A 24,690-nucleotide genomic window follows, 5' to 3' on the forward strand; every position below is an offset into this window, starting at 1 on the left:
CTATGTGTAGCTCTCTCCTTACTCTATCTCTTACTTATTCTTGCAATAATCTGATGGAATTGGATATTAGTATGTCCAATTTAGTAGCCTAAGGTCATGTAGCTCTGAATGACAAACGAAAATTTGTATCCCATTCTGACTCCAAAGCCCACTGCACTATGTTGCATTTCTACAATTAAAGCATAATGTTGAAGTGAGATTATAACCTGACTGAATTGTGATTAAGCTTAAAAGATCATGTAACTGCCACATCATCAATAAAGTCCATCCTGTGAGATGTTTTTCCAATTAAAACGATGGACTTACACTAATTCACCTGAACGCTTTCCCATTTTAATGTATAACATAGATCTGAGGAGATCTTTGCAGTCTCTTGTACAGGAATGGAGCAATAATCACTGTCCTACCACTTACGGCTCCTTTGCGCTAACATACTAACAAAGTTGCATTTCCAGAGTGAACACCTTTATACCTCATACTTTTCAAAGTTTTTTAAATATATGGTTTCATTTTATATTCACAACCCTTTGAAGAGCAGATACATCAGATATATCCATCTACAAATGAATAATAATAGCTAAGTTAGCAGGGAATGCTGCTAGACACTATGTATATAAAATACATAATATTGTATATATTATAATAAGGATAATTAAGTATAATATATATCTATAATATACATCACTTATACATTATTATATTATACATATGTATATCTTTCACATTTTAAGATACTCATATAATTGCTTATATGATACCTTTATTATACATTTATATATGTATATATATGTATGTGTATACATATATCTTCATTTATTTATTTTAAAAAATATTTATCTATGCATTGGGCTGCACTGGGTCTTAGTTGTGGCATGCGGTATCTTTAGTTGCAGCATGTGGGATCTAGTTCCCTGACCAGGGATCAAACCCCGGCCCCCAGCACTGGGAGCACAGAGTCTTAGCCAGTGGACCACCAGGCAAGTCCCCTATATATGTCTTCATTTAATCCTCAACACCATTTAATGAGTTAAGTGTTTTTATTACCAGTATTTTATTGATGGGGATATCAAGGCACAGAAGGTTAAGCAACTTGACAGAGGCAACAGAGTTGAGCAGTGAAGAAAATAAAAACAGGTTAGGCTACTACTCAAAGTCTCTAGTAATTGTCCTAGAGTTCAAGTTCATAGGTTCTATTTCTTCGTTTTCAATGATCCTTGCCATATATTATTCCTATTCCTCACAATACGTATCAAATGGGGCTTTCATGACATTCCCTATCCTTGCTCCCCTGCAACTCATTACACTTTATTCAATGAGCATGTTGATCTGAGTATGTAAAACCTAATAGCTCCTGTCGTTTCACCAAAAAGCCTTGCTGTTTAAAGCAGGAGGCAAAAACCTAACTTAGCTGTTTCCTAAGGTAAATCCACAACTTATTTATGTAGAGAAATCCCTAAACTTCCTCTAAAACAAACGGCATATATTCTATCTAGACATGTATTTGAGATATTAAAGAAACATCAGTTTTTTTGGGGGGTGGGGAGCACGTGGTTTACAGGATCTCAGCTCCCCGACCAGGGATTGAACCCAGGTCATGGCAGTGAAAGCCTGGAATCCTAACCACTAGGCCACCAGGAACTCCCATCAATTTCCTTTTAAGAAAGATGTTTTAAACTTAGTATCTTCTGTCAAATTTCTGGTGCCTAGCACAAAACTGGAGACAAAAAAAAATTTTTTTAAGAAATCTTTTGAAATATTAGTCATTTTAAGTGAGTCACTCCCTAAAAGAATTTGCTTGGGAGTCAAAGAAAGGTGACTTTAATATCCCAGAAACAAAACCCTGATCAATTTGTTCATCCATTCGGCCTACTATGACTCTGTTCCGATGGGGAAAATAAAAAGCACTGAAATTGAACCGGTCACTGGAAAACTCTCTTCCTGGTTTATCTTTTACTATATAAATGCCAGTTGGAACTTCAGGCAAAACGTCATTTGTAGAACAGTCTTGTGGCACAGACACTGTATCCATCATACAGAACAAGACAAGGTGCTCGGAAGAACCAGGTGCTGGACGAAGGAGGAAACATTTTATGTGTCTGCTACCGGTAAGTTCAATCCTCTGCGGAACTTGAGGCTGAACTCCTGTGAGGCTCCACTCCTGTGAGGCTCCTTTGTCAGCTGTGCCTAAAGCAGGGCCCTAGTAAGTGCTCAGTAAAGAGATGTTGGAAAAGTCAATGAGGCCAAGATGGAGTTTACACATGGGTAGTAGGAAGAGCTCTGAGTTCTATAAACTCCAGACGACTTTTGCAACTGGTTTTGCAGGTCAACCAGGCACTAATCTCTTCTAAGCTCTAATACATTTAAAGGAACACGGATCAGGGACATTTCACACTGTGAATTCATCTCTTAGAACTTCCTTAAATTGACTGGGTGGAGGCCCTACCGTTTTAGGTTGGCACGTTAATGCGGCACCTGCAATTTCCGCCCTTCTCTTTCCTCTCTTCCTGGCTGCCGGTCCCTGCTCCTCGCCCTGCCTGCGGCCCACCGCCAGCTGGGTCAATCCGGGCCCCGGGAACCTCCGAGTCCCTAAAACCTTGCTTCAGGAGAAAATACGTAATCATCATTACGTTTTAAACCACTGCAGCATGAGGTCTTTAAGTGAAAGCTTTATTTGGACACAAAAATGTAACCTACGAGAAACGAGGCAATACGGTCAAACCTCTTTCTTTGCCTCCCTTCTTGTTAAGGCCTCCCCGGCCACCTCAAAGCCTCCATCTAAGGAAGCTGTCTTTTCCCCTCGGAGGTTGTAGGCTTTCTGAGAGCCTCCTTCCAGGCCTCAGCTCCGCCCGCCCGCCCCACCTCAGCCCCACTTCGCGCCCACCCATTGTCCCCTCGCAGCTGTCACTGCGCGCTGATCCCCAAATTCCGATTGGAAAACCATCCCGTCGCTCAGCCCACCCTCTGGGACCGGACGCCTCACTCTCTGCCGAGCCTTAAAAGGCCTCCGGCCGCTCTCCCCGAGCCAGCAGGTAAAGCCGCGGCGGCGGAAAGGAGAAAGGGAGGGGCCGCGCGCCCCGGTCGCCCCGCCCGGCGTGGGGGAGCGGCGGGCTAGCAGGCTAGCGCGCCACCACGCCCCTACCCGACCCTCTGACCGCGCCCTCCCACTACCCCAAGTCCAGATCAGGATGCTAGCGCCGCGGAGCCGCTCTCGTAATCCCGCCCCTCGGATGGCCCCGGGGGCAGCTACCACCGCGAAACACGGAGGGCGGGGCGGGCCAGGCGGCTGGGAGGTGGTGGTGGGGGAGGATGTGAAAGGTCCCGGATGTTGCTGAACGGGAGCCCCTTCTAGAGGGAGTAACTGGCGCAGGCGCAGAAGGATCGCACGAAAAGCTACGGTGGGGGTGGGGAGAAATTTCCTCCTGTCTGGTTTAGAAGAGTGAGCCGGCGGAGGTAGCGGGGGGATCCGAAGGGAAGGCGAGTAAGGGGTGGGGGTATTGGTGGCCAGGAGAAAAAAAAAAAAAGAGCTTCCTGTTCAGGCGCACTCAGGACAGGAGTAGAAAAGCTGGAAGCCGAACGGGCTGGGGAGGAGTGTTGGGAACGGAGAGGACGCGCGCTCCTCCGCTCGCCCTCTAGTGCGGGCGGGCAGGACGGCCCCGCGCTGGGGAGCGGCGGTTGCTCTGGGCCCCCTGAGCTGTGGGCACCAATCAACGGTTGCCATAGCAGCGTTTGACGTCATCGTGCGTGTGGCGCCCCTGCTGCCGGGGCTGGTGATTGGAGGAAACCCCGTGTCTGCGGAGCGGCTGTAGCCTGTGAGCAGCGAGATCCAGGGACAGAGTCTCAGCCTCGCCGCTGCCGCCCAGAGACCGCTGAGCCCCGTCCGTCCGTCGCCACCCACTCCGGACACAGGTAAGGGATCCGGCCGCCGCCGCCTCGCCCGGCTCCTTCCTGTCCCCGGCCAGCCTTCCGAAAGCGCGGGGGCCGTCCCCGCTCCGCATCCCTTCAGCCCCACTCGCCCGGCGGGAGCGGCGCTGGGCTGAGGCGGAGTCTCCTCAGGCGGAGACGGGCGGCGGCTTCTCTTCCGCTGGATTCGGGCGGGCGGCTAGCGGCTGCTTCGGGCTACTTGCTTCCGCATCGGCCGCGATGAGCGCCCGGCCCCGGTGCCGGCCCCCTCGGTGGGAAGGGCGCCCACACGCCAGATCCCCGGGACCCGCCCGGTCGCCGGTTCCCGGCCGGCCGAGGCACCGCCGGCTGCGATCCTTTCCCACCCGCGCCCCCGAAGCTCCCTTTTCAGCGCCTCCCCGCTGCTCGCTTCCGCCCGAGATAATGACTCGGCGGCTGCGGGCATTGCAGTGGCGCAGGTGAGGCCGCCCCCTCCCCGCCGCTTCCCCCCTCCACTGCCTCTCCCGCCCGCTCCTCGGCGCAGCCTCCGCGCCCCGCGCTGCGGTGGCGGCACCCAGCCCTCCCCCACCCGGGTGGCGGCGCGGCGGGAGGCCCGGGCACCGGGCTGCGAGCCGAGGCGGCCCGGAAGCGCCCGCCAGGTAGACCTGGGCGAGGCCGCACTTCGGGCGAGTCGGCTCCGGGGTGGGGCTCGCCCGCGACCCAGAGCCGAATTTCCTGGGTTCCGCGGCGGAGGGACTTGAATATTCCTGGCGGGGTGGGGGATGGGCTGGCTTTCTATGTCCGGGTGGAGGGGGGCTGGAAACCCAGGTAGGGATGAGGATGGGGAAGACGGTGGGCCGCGCGTCTCGCTCGTTCCCGCGGGGGCTGGAACTGAAGGGTCCTGGTCTGGGTGTGTAGACGGGGACCCCGCTCTGCGGGGCGGGTGAGCCAGAGCATAACAGCCGGCGGTGGCCCTGCTCGCCTGGGTGTGGCTCGCCCCTCCCCCACCTGCCGCAGCTGTCGGGTCCCCGTAGACTAAGTGAGCACCCGCGGTGGCCGGTGGCGGACGGACGCCGGTGGGAGAGTGGGGTGTGTCCGCGGCCGGCTCGTCTGGTTCCGCTTCTGCGGGCGGCGCTGGCGTCGGTGCCCTCGGCGCGGGCGGCTCCCCTCCCCGGCTCGGGCGGGGGCGTGCGGCTCCTCCCTCCGGCCCCGGTGGGGGAATTAACACTCGGCAGTAGGTTGGGCTCCTTGACACAGATCCGCCATGACAAAGAGGGAGACTCGGGGACCGAGCGGAGGCACCAGCTTGGGCGGAGCCAAGGAGGGGGGTTGCGGATGGCGCGGACGGAAGGGTTTGCACTTTAAAGTCGCAGTCGGCCCGTTTTCGTTTCACCCACCTCGACGTCTTAGGCCGGCTAAGGGTTAAATGGGTGCGGCCAGTCCTTGGAGCGCTGGTTATTCTGAGAAACCTAATCCATTTCCCGCTTGCATCCGAGGAGTTGGGGAGAGAAACCTTTGTACTGGTCTTAGATAATTTTCATTAGAAGCAGCGTTAGTCCGAGAGCATTTTTGAGTTCCTAGGGAAGAAATTAGTAATTTCAAGAAGAGGGGAGAAATTAGTAATTTCAAGAAGAGGGGGGTGGGGAGGTTATGCGATCACAAATTTTAGTTTTCGCATTGAAACAGTCTAGTTCCCATTCAAGCTCGCTAATTGCTTGTTCAAACACAGAGGACCTGTGCCGATTTGGTTTTTTGAAACAAAAAGTATTGTGGGATTTCCCTGGGAAGGTAAAGAAAGGGAGTCATTTCCTGTAGTGAATGACAGTGACTCTTCTGTTCATCATAAATCCTGTACCCTGTGGGACCACTGTATGGGTTAGTATCTTTCTGTGCTGCTTTAGGACCTTTCAAAAGGATATATTAAGGAATAGTAAAACGGGGGAAATTGAAAAGTCGAAGGAGCTTTAAAATGAGAAAGAATTAGGAAGTTACGATATAAGGGCAGCTCGGGTGATAATGTATTAAATTAAATTTTGACTACTAGGAACAATGCAGTAATTCTGCATTTAAACTGAACAGTGACATCAGAAACACTGGTGACACCGGGAAGCACTTAATAGATACATTTTAGTGCTCGCAGATAGTAAGAATCGAAGTTCCAGGATTCATGGGTGTTATTTTTTAAGCCTGTGTGCATATAACAAGGTACAGATAAATGAAGCCTTAGGGTCAGTTATGTATTGATCCTTGGTGGTGGTTTTACATTCACAATATATTAAAACAAGCAGTTTGGTCATTTCTCCCAGAAAATTGGCATGCTACGATCAGCTGTTGCAAAGATCAGTGGACTTGGGGTGGGGGGGATACCAACTAAAATTTAAACCCTCCTGACAAGAGTAGCTATTACCAAAGTAAAAGGACATGAATTACATTCAACTGACAGGTATCGTGATTCTGGGAGTGTGATAGTGTAATGTTCTTCATAGGTGGTGTTTTCACTAAAAGCTGCTTAATTTTGGATTATTTAGTGATATTTGAAACTGGAGTTGAGATTTTGACCAAGTAAGATAACGGTTGGTTTTTAAGGCCGCCTCTTGGTGAATGTGCTTTAACCTTATGTGAAATAAGGATCCTGAACAAAGATGAGGTAATGTAATTTTAGTTTTGCTAAACCAGTGTTAATGGCTTTAAATGTACCCTCTGCATGCTGAGCATGCCAGTATTTTTTTTCTTAGCATTCTTTTGTGAGGCTGCATTAAATTTTTCGTGTAAAGAATCTTCCATAGGTAATTAGGTTTGAGGTGTTAACATAGCTTGTTTACAAAAGGTATAATTTTCAGTCTGTTTGTTTTAATGGAAAAAAAAATATCTAAATGCTACTTTTTTTTTTTTCCCGGCAGAACATCCAGTCATGGATAAAAATGAGCTGGTGCAGAAGGCCAAACTGGCCGAGCAGGCTGAGCGGTATGACGACATGGCGGCCTGCATGAAGTCTGTAACTGAGCAAGGAGCTGAATTATCCAATGAGGAGAGGAATCTTCTCTCAGTTGCTTATAAAAATGTTGTAGGAGCCCGTAGGTCATCTTGGAGGGTCGTCTCAAGTATTGAGCAAAAGACGGAAGGTGCTGAGAAAAAACAGCAGATGGCTCGAGAATACAGAGAGAAAATTGAGACCGAGCTAAGAGATATCTGCAATGATGTACTGGTGAGAATCAAACCATTCAGTTTAGCGTCGCTATGATATAGAGTTCCTGTAATGCATATCAGTTAGGTTACTCTCAACTTTTTCTTTCTTTGGTTTTTCCTTTCCTTTTGCAAATGGGTTGTTCTAGATTTCCAAGTCTTTCAGGGTGTCATTACAAAAAGATGTTAAAACAGTTGTATAAGGTAAATGCAAAGATGATTATCAATCAGTTCAAATAGATTAGTAGTGTGTTTTGTTCTAATTGAAAAGGTAAAGTAATTGTATATCGCTTCAGTTATGGTTAGAATATTTGTAGTAGTTCTAGAGCTGATTTTCTTTAAAGTACGTATATGGATGCAGGAATTTTACATACCCTGTTTTAGGTGCGATGTAATAGGAGACTCACTGTAGACTTAGTAGCCTTCCCTGGATTAGCCACTATAATGTTAATGTAATGAGTCAGCCATGCGGAAAACTGGCTTCACAGTTGCTTTTGCCTCTTCCTGCGTTTAAGTGTTGGAGGTCTCAACTTTGAACACTGACAACCACAATAAAAGATTATGAAAAACTCAAGCTTGATTTTTCCAGGTTCATTCAAGAAGTATTTTAAGTATTCAGTATCTACTTGTTGAAGCACTGCTTCTCTAAATAGCTTAAAAGAATTGAACATTACATTTTGGTTAATTTTAAAATTTTCATACAAATGATTTTCTGTGGCAGAAAAGTTTAAATCTGAGGATAAATTGGTAGACGATCCAACCATTTAGCATGTAACAACTTATATACACTAATACTTTCCCCTTTTAATGAACCATGGTTTTTGGAATAATATTTGAAGTGGGTTTTACTAAATGATTTCTCTTGTATTTCAGGACTTCAGGTTACACATTGGGTCTCAGTATGGCAGGGCTCTGGTATATAGAGGGATGCAATATCCCAATTCCTCTGAAAATCCAGCTGCACTACTTAATTATTTGAACCTTGTTTACGGAAGAACTACTATAATGAGCGATATAGGATTATTTCTCATGTTGTGGGGTTTGGAGTTTTTGTTAAAGTTATAATGGTATTATGATTCCTTTATACTAGTCTGAGACTAATGGAATATCTTCAGTTCCTAAATTATGAGTATTTTTCTTAAATGATGATTTTCTTTAGGCTATCTTTTTAAAGAACAATAATATTTTTTATCTTAACGTGGGCGCCAGTCTTCTTGTGTGGTATCTGTCTTGTGTGTGGTTTGTTTTTGATTGCTTACTTGAAATCTTTACATTGATAGCTATCATTCATTTCTAAGATGAGAAGGGAGTTCTGGCTTTTATTGATACTAGATGACAAATGCTCATCTTGTGGTTTGCTAAGGTAATAAGAATATTTAAAATTTGAAAATATGATGTTTTCCTATAATAAAAAACATGTTGGGCTTTTCCCACCTTGCTGTTTACTGATTAGCACCTGTGTACGTTACTGAGTTTTGTTCGCTCTGATATTTTTCCTCCGATTATTACACCTAATAGATCAAATAATTTTTATTTTGGTTTCAAAGAGTTTGCTACAAGTTATAATTTCCCTTAAGACAAAAGTCAATTTTAGGAATAAGTGGGGGACGCAGTAACATTTACCCTCTACTTACAGCTTATTTGAGATTCCAGGTAGGTATCTGCATGTTTTCCACACAAGAAGTATAAAAGGTCCTGTCATTGTGAGGATTTTCCTAGGAAAAGACTATAGCAGTTTTAACTTTACTTCCCTTTGGTTTCCTTATCAAGGAAAAAAAATAGGATCTGTGGGTGAGAATAACTGGATTAATCTCTAAATAGCTTCTCCTTGTTATGATTATTAAGGGGGTTTCATACTGGTCACTACCCATGTTCTCCTTCAGAATAGCACTGGCTTCTTACCGAGTCTAAACGAAATTTCCACTTCGAAAGTATAGATAAATGAAAGTTTAATTCCTTTATTATACAGAAGACTCAGAATCCTAAACAAGCTTTTGCTTCCAGCCTTAGTCTTTTCTAAAGTAAAGCTCCAGTAGTGATCTTTGCATGGCTCATGCCTCTTAACATATAGTAGATACTCAAGTATTTGTTAAGTAAATGAGCAAAAAGCCTTCTTTTGGAAAAGAGGATAATAGAACTAGGTCAGCAGCACTGCTAATTTTCCAAGGCCTTTTCTGTTTCAACTTGGGAAAATTCGATATTTACAGATACTGTGATTCGTTACAGGCAGGCTTCTTTCTTTCCCTGTCATCTTTTTTTCAGGCAGGTCATGTTGACTCTGGAAACATCTTGCATAAAATTCCTTTTCCCCTTTTTAGTAAAATGGAAGAGTAAAATATAGCAGAACTGTTATTTCTCCTAGAGAAAATAATTGTTTGAACTGATTTACTTGATGATTAATGAAAGTGTGCTTAATTATATCTCAATATCTTACTTATAAAAATATAACCAGTTATAATTTTTATTACTCTAGTTTTTTTCTGAACTTTGACTTTTAATTTGAGGAAAACAAGCAGGTAATTCCTTTTCAGAATTAACATTATTGGCTGGTGGCATCAGTGATGAACCAGACTTCATTGTTCTATTGAGTACCTGTATCATACTGGCTAAGAAAATATTCTTTCTTCCTACTAGGGGGAACTAACCTCCACGGTTCAAAGTTCTTCTGAAGAGCTCTTTAGTCCATTATTAGGTTACCGCCATTCTGGTTATGGGCACTTTATCAAGTGTTTGCTTAATTTATATCATTTACTTAAGCAGAGAAAGAGCAGTTTGCTTAATTTATATCATTTACTTAAGCAGAGAAAGAGCAGGGAACATGTTACTTTGGACAAAAGTTTTAGAGCATTACTGTGGAAAATGGTCACTGGCTTTATTCTTCACAGCATGGACTTCTCTTTATGCCAAAAAAATTGCAGTTTTCTTCCTTGTGTCGTTAAATTGTGAACTAATGTAGTCTGCCTTTTCTACCAGATCTTAGACCAAAAGCTCTCGTGTTCGTGGGGGAGGGGATCAACACCTTCTGTCTAAACTCAAAAGAAGCCAAAAAATTGGGTACTTTATCTGAACATGATGAAATGGAAAATGAAATGAGGATATGCATACTAGATTGAACGTAATTCAAACTCAAAGAAGAATGTAGTGTTGTAAAAAGAGCTCCAGGTTTTGAGTCAAACCAACTTTTTACCATTGAATAGCCGAGTGGCCTAAAGAAATCTTCCATCCCTCAGAGAAAACTGAGCGCAATTAAATGGGAATAATATCTACCCCATAGGGTTGTTGTGGAGAAAGAAAATCAGGTACTCTTAGTGCCCCAATTTATCTCAGTTTTGGGCTTCTGTTTAAAGCAGTGACAATAGTACAAACCTGCCTCTAATAATATAGAGGTCTCGTAACTCAGGAGTCCAAGAATTGGAATTAAAAGATCCAAGAAGCCTTAAAAATTGTGTATTTTTCTAGGGCAGAGGGCCCGTACTGGCCAGCAAATTTTCAAAGGTTTCATTTAAAAATTGAAAGCCACTGGTATAAGGTAAAGAATGGCTTCCTTTCACAAATCAGTAAAATCATGAGTCTGCCATTTGTAACAGTTGGCAACAGTAGTTGTGTGATTCAGTTAACTTGACTGCGTTCCATTTTATTATGCTTCTCTACATTTTTAAGGTGTGGTTTTCAAGGTGTGGTTGCTGGGCACTGGGTTTTATCTCTAGCTCATGGAAATGCCATTAAGCAGGAGCAAGCTAGGAAACCGGGCAGCTTTGGGGTCCTTCCTAGTCTGAATATGTTAACACATTTTTGACCAGAGACAGATTTTGGCCACAGGCATTAGTTTCTGCAGAAATCCCCTGGTCAATAATGTGTTAATATGTGTCTTAGGCTTTAAAAACTGCTATATAGACTTTTAAGTTGAAAATCACTAGGCAGTTCACTTATTGGAATAAGGGCTTCTCAGAAGACTTCTGCAGTGTTATATTCATTTTCACTACTATATATATTTACATGTTTTTGTCAATAACTGTTTTTGGTATGTTTCAGAGTACAAAGACCTTATGTGACATAGCAGATAGCAACAGTCCCTTCCAGGAAGGAGTACATTTGATAGTCTTTTTGGGAATAAAATTCAGTAGTCTTTTTAAAAGAGTTTTCATGATAACCATTAAACATTGACCCTGGTGAGGTATTTTGTATATTTGGGAAGTCTGAGGTGTGTGAAGTGTAAATGAAAGAAAATAAAGGAACAAAGAAAGGAGAGGTAGATGTTAGCCGTTTGGTGGGAAGGGGAAGAATAACAGCTTGATCAAGAGCAACAGGTTACCTGTCCTTTTTTGGCATAGCAATACTTAGATAAGAATGAAGTCTTTCCTGCCTGTTCTAAGAGGAGATATAGATGACCTGGAGATGTTTAGTGATTAGATGAGCTGTGAAGATAGTTAAAAGTGAACTAAGAGGAAAAGATGAAAGGATTCAAAATTGGACTTAAAGCAAAAAACCTGAGTAATGGGCTTCCCTGGTGGCGCAGTGGTTGGGAGTCCGCCTGCCGATGCAGGGGACGCGGGTTCGTGCCCCGGTCCGGGAAGATCCCACATGCCGTGGAGTGGCTGGGCCCGTGAGCCATGGCCGCTGAGCCTGCGCGTCCGGAGCCTGTGCTCCGCAACGGGAGAGGCCACAACAGTGAGAGGCCTGCGTACCGGGGGGGAAAAAAAAACCTGAGTAAAATCTTAAAGTAGAGGAGGAACATGCACACTTATGCATCTAATCTGCCCAAGAAAGAGGAAGAAATTGTATTCAGCCCTAGCAGAGGCTTTTGAATTAGAAAGGAGGGAAAATAAAGCTACCTTAGAGTTGTAATAGCGTATGGAGAATAATTCTGATTTTCATTTTTTCTTCTAAAAACCCAACTTTATCAGTAAAGAAATCTTACTGGTAACACCTCAATAGTGGTACAGTAGGAAGACCCAAGTTAGTTGTTTAATTGGAAAGTGGTTCAAGTATGTGTTCATACTTGGTCTAAACATTTATTTTCAATTAAAACAGATGTGTATGTTCATTTGCCCATTGCTAATGTGGAGCTAAGACCTTTTCTTTGAATATGCATAGATCCACAGTTTGGAAATAATTTACTAGACACCCCTAAAATAGATGCATCCTTTACAAAATGCTGTTTGAGTTTGCATAGCAGAGTGAGAACTTGAAAGCTAGAAGAATAATCAGTTCATAATCCTAGAAATATTTTTCTAATCTTTTAGTTTGAATAACCCAAGTGGTGTGCGTGTGTGTGTGACTCTCCTTTAAAAACTAGTCGTTTCGCGCATTCAGCTTAGTTTTCATAGGAACACTTCTTTTCATACTTATATTTCATAACACTTAAGTAACATACCATTTTAAGTAATTATAGCCAAGTATAATGGCATAGTTCGGGAAACAAATATGGGACTCTTAATAAGGCTATAACTGCTGATAGAAGCTGAAGGGAGTTCCAGAGAGTAGCCGAAAAACTTATCTGAAGTATTTAGCCCAAAGTCGTGGGCATGATTGATGTTTACTTAGGAATGAAAGGCCTAATGTAAAGCCAGTCTATTAGGTAAGTAGGATTTGGTTAATCCAGCAAATTAAGTGATGGTTCATTCTATCAGAACAGTAGGTGGGAACATTGCTTTATTTAAAAGCCTTTTCCAATAATTTTGCAAGAGATTAGGAGAGAGAGGGGTACTGGTTAGATCATGAAGGGTCTACTATGTTATAAATTAAGGAATGTGGGACTTAATGGCCGTATGAAACAGGCAAAGGAAGTGACACCAGATTTTGCCAACAACAAGGTGTGTTGATAGACATGCAAAAATAATTCTACTCTTATAAAGAAAATCAGAGCTTTTGATTTGACCATTTTTTTGGATTTCTGATCATCCAGTTCTGTTCTTTGGACTAACTTTCTCCTTTTACTAATGTCAGAAATAGATTCTCAGTGCCCTCCATCATAGTTTATCACATTCATATATTAACCTTGGGGTTTTTTTTTTGGAATTGGGGCTTTAACCTGTGAAAGACAGGGTTTTTTTTTTCCCCCATGAATATATTACCTATTTTCATATCTGATGACTGGTTCTACCACGTAGAGGGAGCCCAGTATGTGAAATAGTTCTTCATTTATAATATTAAATGTTATTGGACCATTTAGATTAATTTGACCACAAGTTTTTTATTCCAAAATAGGTGATCTTTGACACATTTATATTGAAGAACATTTGTGTGTATGAGAAATTTTTTAAAAGTCAAAATTATGGGTGTTCTGATGTCAGCTAAGTTAAAAATTAATGTAGTCCATTGCAATTCTAATAAGCATTAGAATTTTTTTTCTAGAATTCCTGAGATATTCCTCTTGTGATTTCATCCTGGTTTCCATAGCTCTTTTCTTTATTATGGTTTTACATTGAGAATAAACACTGCTCTTTAGAGGATTTAGAATTGCTGTCAATTTCAGCGTGCTACAAGCAAGAGTTCATCTTCCTTTTGAAACTACCTGTCCTTTCTAGCCTCTTAATTTTTAGCACATTTTCTAGACTTAATCAAAATGACATCTTGGACTCAACTTTGACTTCATTTTCTGATTGCAAGTTATTGCTGTGTTGCCTACATCATAGGTTCTCAACCGTTTACAGTGTTGATACTCATTTGTATGATGCACTCCCGTGGGTAGTACCCAGGATTATTTGCCATTGCCATTGTACTAGTTAGTAGTAGTTCTGCCCCTTACTCTCCCACTCAGAAGCACATTGGCAAGAAAGTGATGGTGTGAGGAAGGGTAAACTTGACCTAATTTTAATGGACAGAAGCTAAATTGTAAACCTTTTACAGCTAGTGGTGGTCATTCACTCGGACTTGCTATCTTTACTGTTCTTTTCCCGGTTCTATGCTATATACAGACAGCTCTTACTCTTCTTACCGTTTTATAAAACAGTGCTTTCCTTCTGTTCATTTGCTCCATCTTTGCCAGAATACCCTCTATAACGCCTTCAGCTCTAGTTTGGTCTTACTTTCCCTGACACAAGCCGTTGCTGATTCCCATCTTTATGGCCCGAGGGTTTCCTGAGGGTTTCATTACTCTGATTTGTAACTTATTTATTTATTTATTTTGCGCTCACGGGCCCAGCTGCTCCGCAGCATGTGGGATCTTCCCGGACCGGGGCACGAACCCGTGTCCCCTGCATCGGCAGGCGGACTCTCAACCACTGTGCCACCAGGGAAGCCCTGTAACTTACTTTAATTTTGATATCCATGTTGTTTTTGAACTTAAGAAGATTGGCTCTATTTCTTTATTCCCCTTAAAAACAGGACCACTGACATTTGTGGTATTTAATATGTACAGTATGCTGAAGGAATGATACGCTTAATATTTAGGTGGCACAAATTTGAATTTGGCTTGGGAGAAATGGCATGCTTAGCCACCACATTCTTATCAGTTCCCATTGTACTAAGTACATTTCTTTGCAACAGGTCATTCTCCTTTATTCTCTAGTGAGCATTTCCCTATAATGATGAAAACTTGTATCTGTAAAAATTGCTATGCAGTAGCAGTTGTCGTTTGTCACTGATATAATTTTGCATTTTCTGGTAAGGTATAATGTGACATAAGTAGTGATGTAGTATTAAATAGTCTTATATCTTGGCAGATTTCACTAATGTTTTTCTGGTGACGTTAGTTTGCTATAGTGTGGATCTTGGGGGCAACAAAGCATGGTTGAATATATCTGACTTCTACCAGTATGGTCCTGTTGTATGGCACATTCATGTTTGTTTGTATTGGAATAGATAACTAAAAGGTTTCAGCATATAAGCTTTTTCTTTCTTTCAACAGAATTTGTGAGTTTTCTTCCCTTCTCCCCCAAATAAAAATACGGTTACGATGGTATTAACTACAGGTAGGATGGCAAAGTAAGAATGTAATGACAGTCAGTCAAATGTTAATCTATAGAGTTAAGTAAGTCAAACTAAGATTTGTCCAATTGGTTGACTTGTATGCATGTTCATTCTTTTAAGACCTAGAAAAGGTGCAGTTTTTGTAGTATTGGAATTTCATTTATTTGAATTGCTTAATGAGTTGGACATCATTAGAGAAGTTAGAAATGTTTTAGTGGAGGTTAACTTCCATCTCGCAAACAAATTCCAGGATCTACGAGTTTTTTTAAATTAGCGGTATTACCAGGGAACCCAGTGGTGAGTTGAATGTTTCTCATCTAAGTGATTAAATACAAATGCTTTTCTGAGACAGACCTACTTCTCTTGTTGATCCAAGACTCATGAATTGTCAACTCATAATTATTTTTGCCCCTTAAAACAACATACATTAAACACCATTGCCCAGAATTTCAAAGGAATACTTGGACCACATTCAACCAAGGGAAACGTGATGAAAATCCTACTCAAAACACGTTACCTTTAAAATGTGATTCTGGGAAATTGACAGTTGAGGACAGTGTATAGGTAGGCAGTAGTATTCTTAGAACAAGCAAATTCTCAAGTCAGTAATTTGATGAGTATTTTACTACGGTGTTTAGAAGATGTTTGGAAATGACATCAAATGGATCATAACACTTTGTTAACAGTAATGACTTTTCCCTTCAGTTTACCATTTGATAGTTTCCATCTGATAAGAGAGGATTATCGTCAGACTTAAATTTAATTGGGTCATAGGGATAAGACTTGAAGAATAATCTTATGAATATTTCTAAAAAATAAACTATAATGTGTGCTGCTTTACTTTAAAGGGGTGATACAACCTAGCACAGACTATGCAGATTTTTGGTGTTTGAATTTTTAAAATTCATTTTATGACTCTGGGCAGGTATTACATCTCTGTGACTCTTATTTCCACATCTGCAAAATGGAAATAATAATAGCATCTACCTCTAGGATATTTTATATAGAGTTAATACATCCCCGTGGTAATAGTAGATAGCAAATATACTGCTTACCTTCTTTTGTGCTTCTTTGATATCACTTCATTGTGGCTTGATTTATTAATTTTGGATTAAATTTAAGAGAATTTTAATAAACTGCTTAAACTTTAAATTTAATATTTATTGATTACTTGCTACTTTATAAGCCCTGTGCATAAAGAAAAACATAATAAATATAAAAAGCCTCTGCTCATAAAAAGAATCTCAACAGCCTAGAGGGGAAAGTACTGTGTGTTAGTCAAATTCAGAAGAGCTGGTCTTCAACCTTCTTTTTTAAAAGTGGCTGATAATCTGGTCCCACTAAGGAATTATACACAACACACAATGTGCATGTGCAAGTTTTAAAAAACACTATAAAAAATGAGGTTTTTAAAACAAAAAGTGCTTTGTGATGGAAATATTGGGAAATGGGGCCTTGATTGGTGAGAAACTTCAACCCAAGTAGGTCAACGTTAATGCTAGCTCTGAGAAAGGCTCTGGGGAAGGGGACCCTAGTGTCAGACAGTTTTAGCAGTTATCACTCAATGCTCAATAATTTCTTTTTGGTACTTTTCACCATCTTTTAATCTTTAGGACGTACATTTCGAATATGACTAAAATACTAATTTAAAAAAAAAAAAATTTTAGAACACACCAGGCTTTCTATCAGCATTGAGTTTTTATGTGGTTGTCTTTTGTTTCGTTTTTGGTAAGAATCAGGGAGCCAAACTACTCTGGCTTTTTAACGGGAATTAAAATGAAATTTTAGGCTGGTTTCAACATTCCTTAAACACCATAGAATAATATATCTTGGCTTTATCAAATTCCTTGTTGCTATTTTAAAAGTTAGATGGTGCAGATTTGCCATCTATTTCTTATTAGTGGAAAATGCATTCAGTTAAGTGACTGGTCAGAGTCCTCTATGGTTCCATCCTTGAAGTTAAGAAGCTCTGTCCCTTCATATCTATATGACTTTATCATTTATAGAATACCTAAAATTTTACTGTGTGCCAACATTACACAGAAAGTCTTCAAATACGTACCAAATTAGTTCTTGACACCATCTAATTCATTAGCAGTTTTGGTGGAGCAACTGGTGGAGTTGCAATTGAAAGAAAGGAGAGCAATGCAGCCACAAGAGGGAGTAAGAGAATAATTTCTAAATTGATGGGCCTTCGTTGCAATGAAAATAGCTGCTTGCCTTTTAGAATTTTGAGACTTTAGGAATGATAAAAGTCTCAGGGGCTCTACAGAATAAAGTGAAAGTTCTGAGAAAATTCTCTGTGCACAAGGGAATTGTGCAGGACCAGAATTGTGAACTTCTCTGTTGTGCTATAGAATTTGAATTAAACTTCATATTGGGGATATTATTTAAAATGACATTTGTGGGGCTTTTGAGTTTTTTAATTGAATAATAAATTGGGAGGTGAATTTTATAGAATCATTGGATTTGGGGCTTGAAGGAGCATCTACCCTAGCTTTTTCATTTTCACAGATCAAGAAGCTGAAGCAAAATAAGACTTTGTCCAGTTGCATGACCTGTATGCTTGTTTGTTAATCTAGGAGAGATCCTGTTGCATTTAATTTACGAGGAGTGCCCAATTTTTGTTGCATTGGAATTTCATGTATTTGAATTGTTTAATGAGTTGGACATTAGAGAAGTTAGAAGTGTTTTTTAGAGAAGGTTAAATCCCATCTTATAACTGGAAAAATTACCACTTTGTTTAAGTGATGGCTTTAGTTTTAGACTATATTTTAGGGTTCTGTACTTAAAATGAAAATAGCAAGAATCACACTTGAGGGCCTTGTGCCTCAAGTTCTTGGCACCTTTTCCCTTTTAGCCATCGGCATTTTTTGTGCCTGATTGGTATGAAAGCGCACTATCTATATCCTGGCCTCTTTTCCTTTGTGTTCAGGGAAGAGGGCCATGATAGTACAGTCTAAAACAGAGCAATGGGTTGTAGAGGCTTGGTCTTCCCTGTGCACACATCTGGTGAAATCAAGTCAAAGGAGACACTTGCCCAGCTATGTTTTCAAATTGCAGTCCGTAAATGTCTCATTAGAGGTTGATTCTTTTGCTTTATTATTCTGGGACTATTTACTGTTTGCTTAGTGACTTTTTAATGTATATTAATTAATGGAAATTGAATTTAACAGTATAACCAATTGTTGGAATACTCTCCAAGACAAAGTGGGAACCTCCTCTCCACCCCTCATTTTAATTTGCAAACACATCACTTATTTTTGTGACATTTTTTTCTCCTAAATACAAGTTGTACCAGGCCAATAAGGAAATTTGAAAAACATAGATGAGCACATAAAGGGTATAAGAGTGGAGAACAGAACTCACTGATAATGTCGTCTTCCAGAAATAGTCATTTTTTTTTAATCACTTTAAAAAAATTATTTATTTATTTTTGGCTGCACTGCATCTTCGTTGTTGACGGGCTTTGTCTAGTTACGGCGAGCGGGGGCTACTCTTCGTTGTGGTGCACGGGCTTCTTATTGCGGTGGCTTCTCTTGTTGTGGAGGACGGACTCTAGGCGTGCAGGCTCAGTAGTTGTGGCTCAGTAGGCTCTAGAGCGCAGGCTCAGTAGTTACAGGGCTTAGTTGCTCTGCCACATGTGGGGATCTTCCCGGACCAGTGCTTGAACCCATGTCCCCTGCACTGGCAGGCAGGTTCTTAACCACTGCCCCACCAGGGAAGTCCCCTAGAAATAGTCACTATTAAGAAGGTTTTTCTTTAAAACTTACTTTTATATAAGTGTAGTATTAAGTAACCAAAAGTGAAAATAGCCTCTTCTACATATGGTAATTAAACTGCCTTTCTAACCATTTATTTTTTAACTTTTTATTTTGAAATAAGTTCAAATTTTCCCGTATATCCTTTACCTGATTCCCCAAATGTTAACATGTGTAACTACAGTATAATGATCAAAATCAATAAATTAATAAAATAATGGATAAAATAAACTATTATATAACCTATAGCAGTTACAAATTATACCACTATAATTGCCTAATTCTGGTCCAGAATTCAATCCAGGATCACAGTTTGCATTTCATTGTCATGTCTCCTTACTCTTCTTTAATCTGGATCAGTTTTTCAGTCCTTGCCTTTTGCCACTTTTTTCAAGAGTACTGGCCAGTTGTTTTGTAGAATATCCCTCAGTTTGGATTTGTCTGGTGATCCCTCATGAGTAAACTCAGATTGTGCATTTTGGGGAAGAATTCCTGGAAATGATATTGTGCCCTCCTTGGTGCATCATATTAGGAGACACATGTTGTTCTGTTACCAAACCATTGTCTTTAGGTAGGACATTATATTTTCTAATTTAAACAGCAGGGAGGACTTCTAAAAACACCCTGTGGTGCAAAAGTATCAATTTTTTTTTTAAGATAGATGCCCCATAAGTATGATTACTTTATCAAAGGTTAGAACTAAGTATAGTTTGCCAAAGTCCTTTTTAAATGGGTAATGCAATTTTATAATGAATGGATTACTCTTTTGAAAGGGGGAAAAATCCCAGCTCTATAACTTGTGATTTTCCTTTGAAATACATTTTCATTACTTGGCTTCATGTATTCTAATTGACAAGCTAAATCACAGCCACTAGCCCAGTGATTTAATTTGCATAGTGGCAGGTGGTCATTCTTTAGGGCTGAAATAAATATATAAATGGTTTACAATGAGTTCTTGTTAATTTTTTAAAGTTTAGTCTAAGGACCCTTACTCTCTACATTGTCTGATTCCCATTTAAGAAAAAAAAGGAAAGGACAAGTGAGGAATGGTGGGGGGCGGGACGTGTTCAGTGCGTTAGAGAAGCTTTCCTGGGGTGAAATTTAGAAGGAAGGTTTTGAAATGAATGCTACTGTGAAACACAAGAAAATCGAATGAGGAGGTGTCATGATTTTTGTTTGAAACTCCCATCACTCCTCTTGGTGGCAGAGTTGTAGTACCAAAATCTAGGTGTCCTGACTTGCAAAGAAATTTACTCTACCTTGCTGCTTCGAACTGTCCTCCCACCCTATCTCTGGTGAAGCTTTGTAGTTGTTTGTCTCCCTTAGTTGCCCCCTCCAGAGGCATTACATAGTACCTGGCGCTTATCCAAGGGTCCTGAAAGCATATTAGGGTATGCTTTGGCTGCCCTTTGGCTGCTGTTTCTGAATATATGTGCTTAGTACAGCACCCAAACACCTGTCATTTTTGAGCAATTTCTAGGTCTTTAAAGAATCAGAACATTGTTCCTTTTTGAGCGAAATATTCATTATGTAACCTACAATATCAACCTCAATTTTTACTACATTTTATCTTAACTATATATTTAGAAGTTTGGTAAGATGATGAACTTTTGATAGTCTTGATGTTAGGCTTTTCTCCTTTAAGATTGTTCTAAGTTTCCTCTGCTATATTTAAATGAAGCAGTTCAAATTAGTCTACAAATTCGGCCTGGGGATTTGATGTTTGAGTGCCTAATATGTGCAAAACGTTTGTCTTTAAGGAGCCTATAAGTAGATTAAGAATACGTATGTGAAAAGTCAAAGGTGCAAAATCATAATTATTTTAAATTACACTTGCTCTGGATAACATGTTGCAGAGCATAGGATATAAAGTTCAAAAAACAAAACTCTTCTGATGTCATCCCACTTCCTCAGAGGTAATGTCTAATCTTTTTTGTATCCTCCTGGGAACTTGCAGTGCCCACTCAAACAGTTCTGTCCTTGAAGAATATACACAGGTAGGATCATATACAAACTGTTCTGTAAGTTGAACCCACACACTTTGTTGTATATCTTATGCTTCATTCCATACTGGCACTTACCGCATTCTTTTTAACGTCGGTATAGTGTTTGATGAGTGTAGCAATTTATTTAGCTAGTCCATTGTTGATATTGACAGAAATTGGGATATTTCCTTTTGTTTTTCCTTCAGTTGAAAGCTCTTCAGACCTGAGAGGTACAGAAAATGTAGACTAAACTGAATATTTTTGAGAATTGGCTTGAGGGAGAACATAGTGTTAGAGCTGGGTATATTGAAAGGTGAATGGTACAGATTAAGTCAGTCAACAGTTCTTAGAGTGATCTGTGGACCCCTGGGAGTCCTGCTGGGGGGAGATTCATGAGGTCACACCTATTTTCTGTCTCTTTTACAGATGAGAAACCTGAGGCCCAGAGAAATTTCAGAACTTCATCAAGTTGACATAGCTAGTAAGCAGTGAACTGGGATTTGAACATAGGTAGTAAGCAGTGTAAGCTTGTGCCTTTTACAAGTCTGCTGTAAGAAGAACAAGTACTAACAGAAAATGTTTCCTTTATCTTATGTACTTTGATATAATTTAATCCTGTAGGTTTGTTTTTGTTTTTGTTTTGCTGTAATTACTTCAGTGTATTCCTTCATCAGAACCTTCAGGAGGCACCACAAAACCAGGTGGGAAAGCCCAGAGCTCAGCATGTCCCCGCCCTCTTTAATCTTGTGTTTTTAAATGAAAGTTTTTTGTGCATTATTTCACCGCTCTTATTAGATACACAAATTTTTGATTACGGAACCTGAACTGAAGTACTAAAGTTGAGAGTACAAGTGCACTAAAGCAGATTTTTTGGTTGTCAAGATCCCCATGTCTTATATTTACATCTAACTGAGTAGGAGCTGTGATTGGTGCTTTCCTGTATATATAAACTATACTCTCATTTAGACCTCGTAGCGGCCTTTTGAAGTAGATTTTCATTTTAATCATTTGTAAATATATTTTTTATTTAAAAAATCATTTTATAAAATTAAATTTATTTCTTTAATAGATGAGAAAACTAAGACTCTGAGAGATTAACTTGCCTGAAATCTCAAAATTGATGAGAGTGGGATTTAAGGTCTTCCTGATTTTAGTTTATACTGTTTCTATTACACCAATCTGTTGCTCCAAGAAGTGCTTGGATGCCCAGAGGTTAGGGCCTTGCCACCAGCTCAGGCTGCAGTTTTGGTGTTTTAGATAGTTTGTAGTCTTGATTGTTCCTACAGATTTGATATTTTACTCTTCTTAATTTCCAGCTGTAATCATATTAAAGGACAGTGAGAGAGGTATATCACGAGAATAGAGATGGATTTTCAGTTTACAGACTTTTTATTAGAAATATTTGACCACAGTTAGAATTGAATGTTTATTGAAATTCCTAGTGGGGGCAGGTTGAGCCTAGCTCAAGAAGGGCAGTCAGAACTAGATAACCTGTCAGTTTGTGTGGTTCCTTAATGTTAATCCACTCCAGAGTCAAAGCATTGATGTTATGTAGACCATCTTTGGATCGAGCACGTGCTAGAAACTATTGTTAATATATTCTGCCCTGGGTAAATTGACTGGCTTGGGGGAAAAAATCATTACTTGACCCCATATCTTAAGTGTTCTTACAACCTAAGAGGTTAATTGTACATGGTGCTGTAGAGGAAAAAAAAATCTTTTAACTCTAAAATCTCAAGCTCCACATAATTTATCCATTGATTAGATTAAGGTTCAGCGCCCTCTCCAGAACTATAGCATGTATTTAGCTCTGGATTATAAACCATTTACAGAGACATTTCAGATGTGGGCTTCATGCTTTCAATCCCACATAATGTTAAATGGGGATGGCTACTGTATAAAGTCAGAATATGCATTAACTCTAATTCAGCAGATTAATTTTAGGTATTTTTAAATGGCCATGGTTATCTTTAAAAGACAGTAGCTGTCATCAAAAACATTTTTTTAAACTGCTTGAGGGGAACTACTGTGAATCTCTAAAACAAATTCTATTTCGGCAAGATCCGTATTGACACTATATACAGTACAACTGCTCTTCAGACAAGTAACTACTCCCTCCCTGTTGTGTGATAACATTTTAACGTTCATATTTAGCATATAATGCTGATGTGAAAATTTTTAAAAAACCATATAGGTAGTGATTATAAAAAGATTTAGCTTTTTAATTTTTTCTACAAAATATACCATTTTTCCATTTTCACTAGTTCTTTTCAATTTCATATTAATAATTCATAATCAATACCAGTAACTAAGAAAAAATGCTTCCATCAATTGTGTGACAGAAACTGCTATCTGTTTAATAAAACTGAGGCTCCCCTCTAATTCCTGTGCACACAGCTAAACCAAATTTCCCAGTGTCCCTCTTAAATGCAGGCAAGTGACTGTTTTTACCAATGGAATGTACATGCGGGCCGTGGGTACTGACTCCAGGCTACATGCTCCTTCATGTTATTTTTTTCTCTGACTGGCTAAAATGGAGATCAGCTCAATATTAACATTGTAGTCTCAGTTAAGTGCTTGAGTGTAAGATGTTATTAAAGTTTGTGTTTGACCTGAAAATCCTTTTCTGTTATAAATTACATTTAGATTAGAAAGTCAGTGTTATATGGAGAATTTTACAAGTGGAAGGTTCATCAGTAGTCAGCCTAACCATTATTTTATAAGTAGAAATTGTGACACCTCATTTGCTTCTTTCCTTATATTAATGCTATGTCTCCTTTTAAATTTAGATTCTCACAATGTCCCACAGTTGTCATCACCTCCACTTTACTACTACAACATGAATGAACTATAGGAAGTTGTATACTTAGCACAGGGTATTTTCTGAAGTTTTTGTATGTTGAAAATAGCTATTAGTTCTTTCCTCTCTTCATTTTCTCTTCTCCAGTTTTTCTTGTCACTGCTGCTTTCTGATAAGTGCTGCTTCCTTTTTTCCCCCTGTTTTTATTTCCATCATGGTCTTCTCCCTACATTTGCCTTTCTCCTCTGGCTTTTAAATCCGGAAAATTGAACTTTTATTTCTCTTTGGTTAGTTTGATAAATTAACATACTTAATCACCTCTGTAGTGTTACAATTAACTTAATTCAGTGAACTCTATATCTTCCATATCTTAGAGTTGAATGAGACCACATCTTATTTGTGAATCTCCTCTAAAAAATAGTGATTTTTCTCATTTCTCCTGAAAATCTCTGTAAGAAGAGTAGAACTTGCTATCTGACGAGATGGCCTATTCCGAATTTGTTTCGTAAGCTTTCTCATACTGAGCAGAAATCTGCCTCTGCCCAGATTTAACTAGTCTTGTCTTCTGGAGCCATTCATGTCATATTCTTTCAGTTTTCATGACTGTTTCCAGTTTTCATCAACACTCTTGCTTGCTTTCCTGGATACTCTCCAGTTTGTCAAATCCTGACTTGATACTTTTGGCGGGGGCTGGGGGGGTGGTGAGCCATGCAGCATGTGGGATCTTAGTTCCCTGGCCAAGGAATCGAACCCATGCCCCCCCTGTGGTAGAAGCCTGGAGTCTTAACCACTGGACTGCCAGGGAAGTCCCTATTTTTAAAGGAACAATATACTCTAGGTTTGGTTTCCTCAGCACAGCGTAGAACTGAATCATCATCCTTCATTTTGATTTCTAATTGGTATCTTGGAATCATATTCTCCTTCTTAGTAGGCATATCATCCTGCTGAGGCAGAGAAAACGTAGAATAATGTTGTAGAACAGGTCAGATTGCCTGGTTGGAGTTGTACTGTCACAACTTAGCTGTGGTTTTTGAGCTTGGCGCCATTTGTTGTCTTCTATGAGATGGCGATAATTGTAGTTTGTACCTCATAGGTAAGGTTATGGAAGGATCAAATTAATCCATGTAAAATGATTAAGTATCAAGAATGGCATGTTTATTATTGAAAATGA

At 40.3% G+C, this 24,690-nt stretch overlaps 1 protein-coding gene across 1 annotated transcript in view; it reads left to right on the plus strand.

Moving 5' to 3' along the window:
* The first annotated feature begins 3,300 nt into the window (after positions 1-3,300).
* The window catches only part of YWHAZ (tyrosine 3-monooxygenase/tryptophan 5-monooxygenase activation protein zeta), a 32,842-nt gene continuing 11,452 nt past the window's right edge, over positions 3,301-24,690 (plus strand). Inside the window, exons 1-2 of the mRNA XM_082674393.1 lie at positions 3,301-3,906; positions 6,780-7,084. Coding sequence (XP_082530519.1) covers positions 6,791-7,084 — 294 coding nt within the window. The 5' untranslated portion in view covers positions 3,301-3,906; positions 6,780-6,790. The remainder of the gene's footprint in view (positions 3,907-6,779; positions 7,085-24,690) is intronic.

This window comes from Grampus griseus (assembly GCF_964374135.1).
Source record: "Grampus griseus genome assembly, chromosome: 17".
In the NCBI taxonomy this organism is placed as follows: domain Eukaryota; kingdom Metazoa; phylum Chordata; class Mammalia; order Artiodactyla; family Delphinidae; genus Grampus; species Grampus griseus.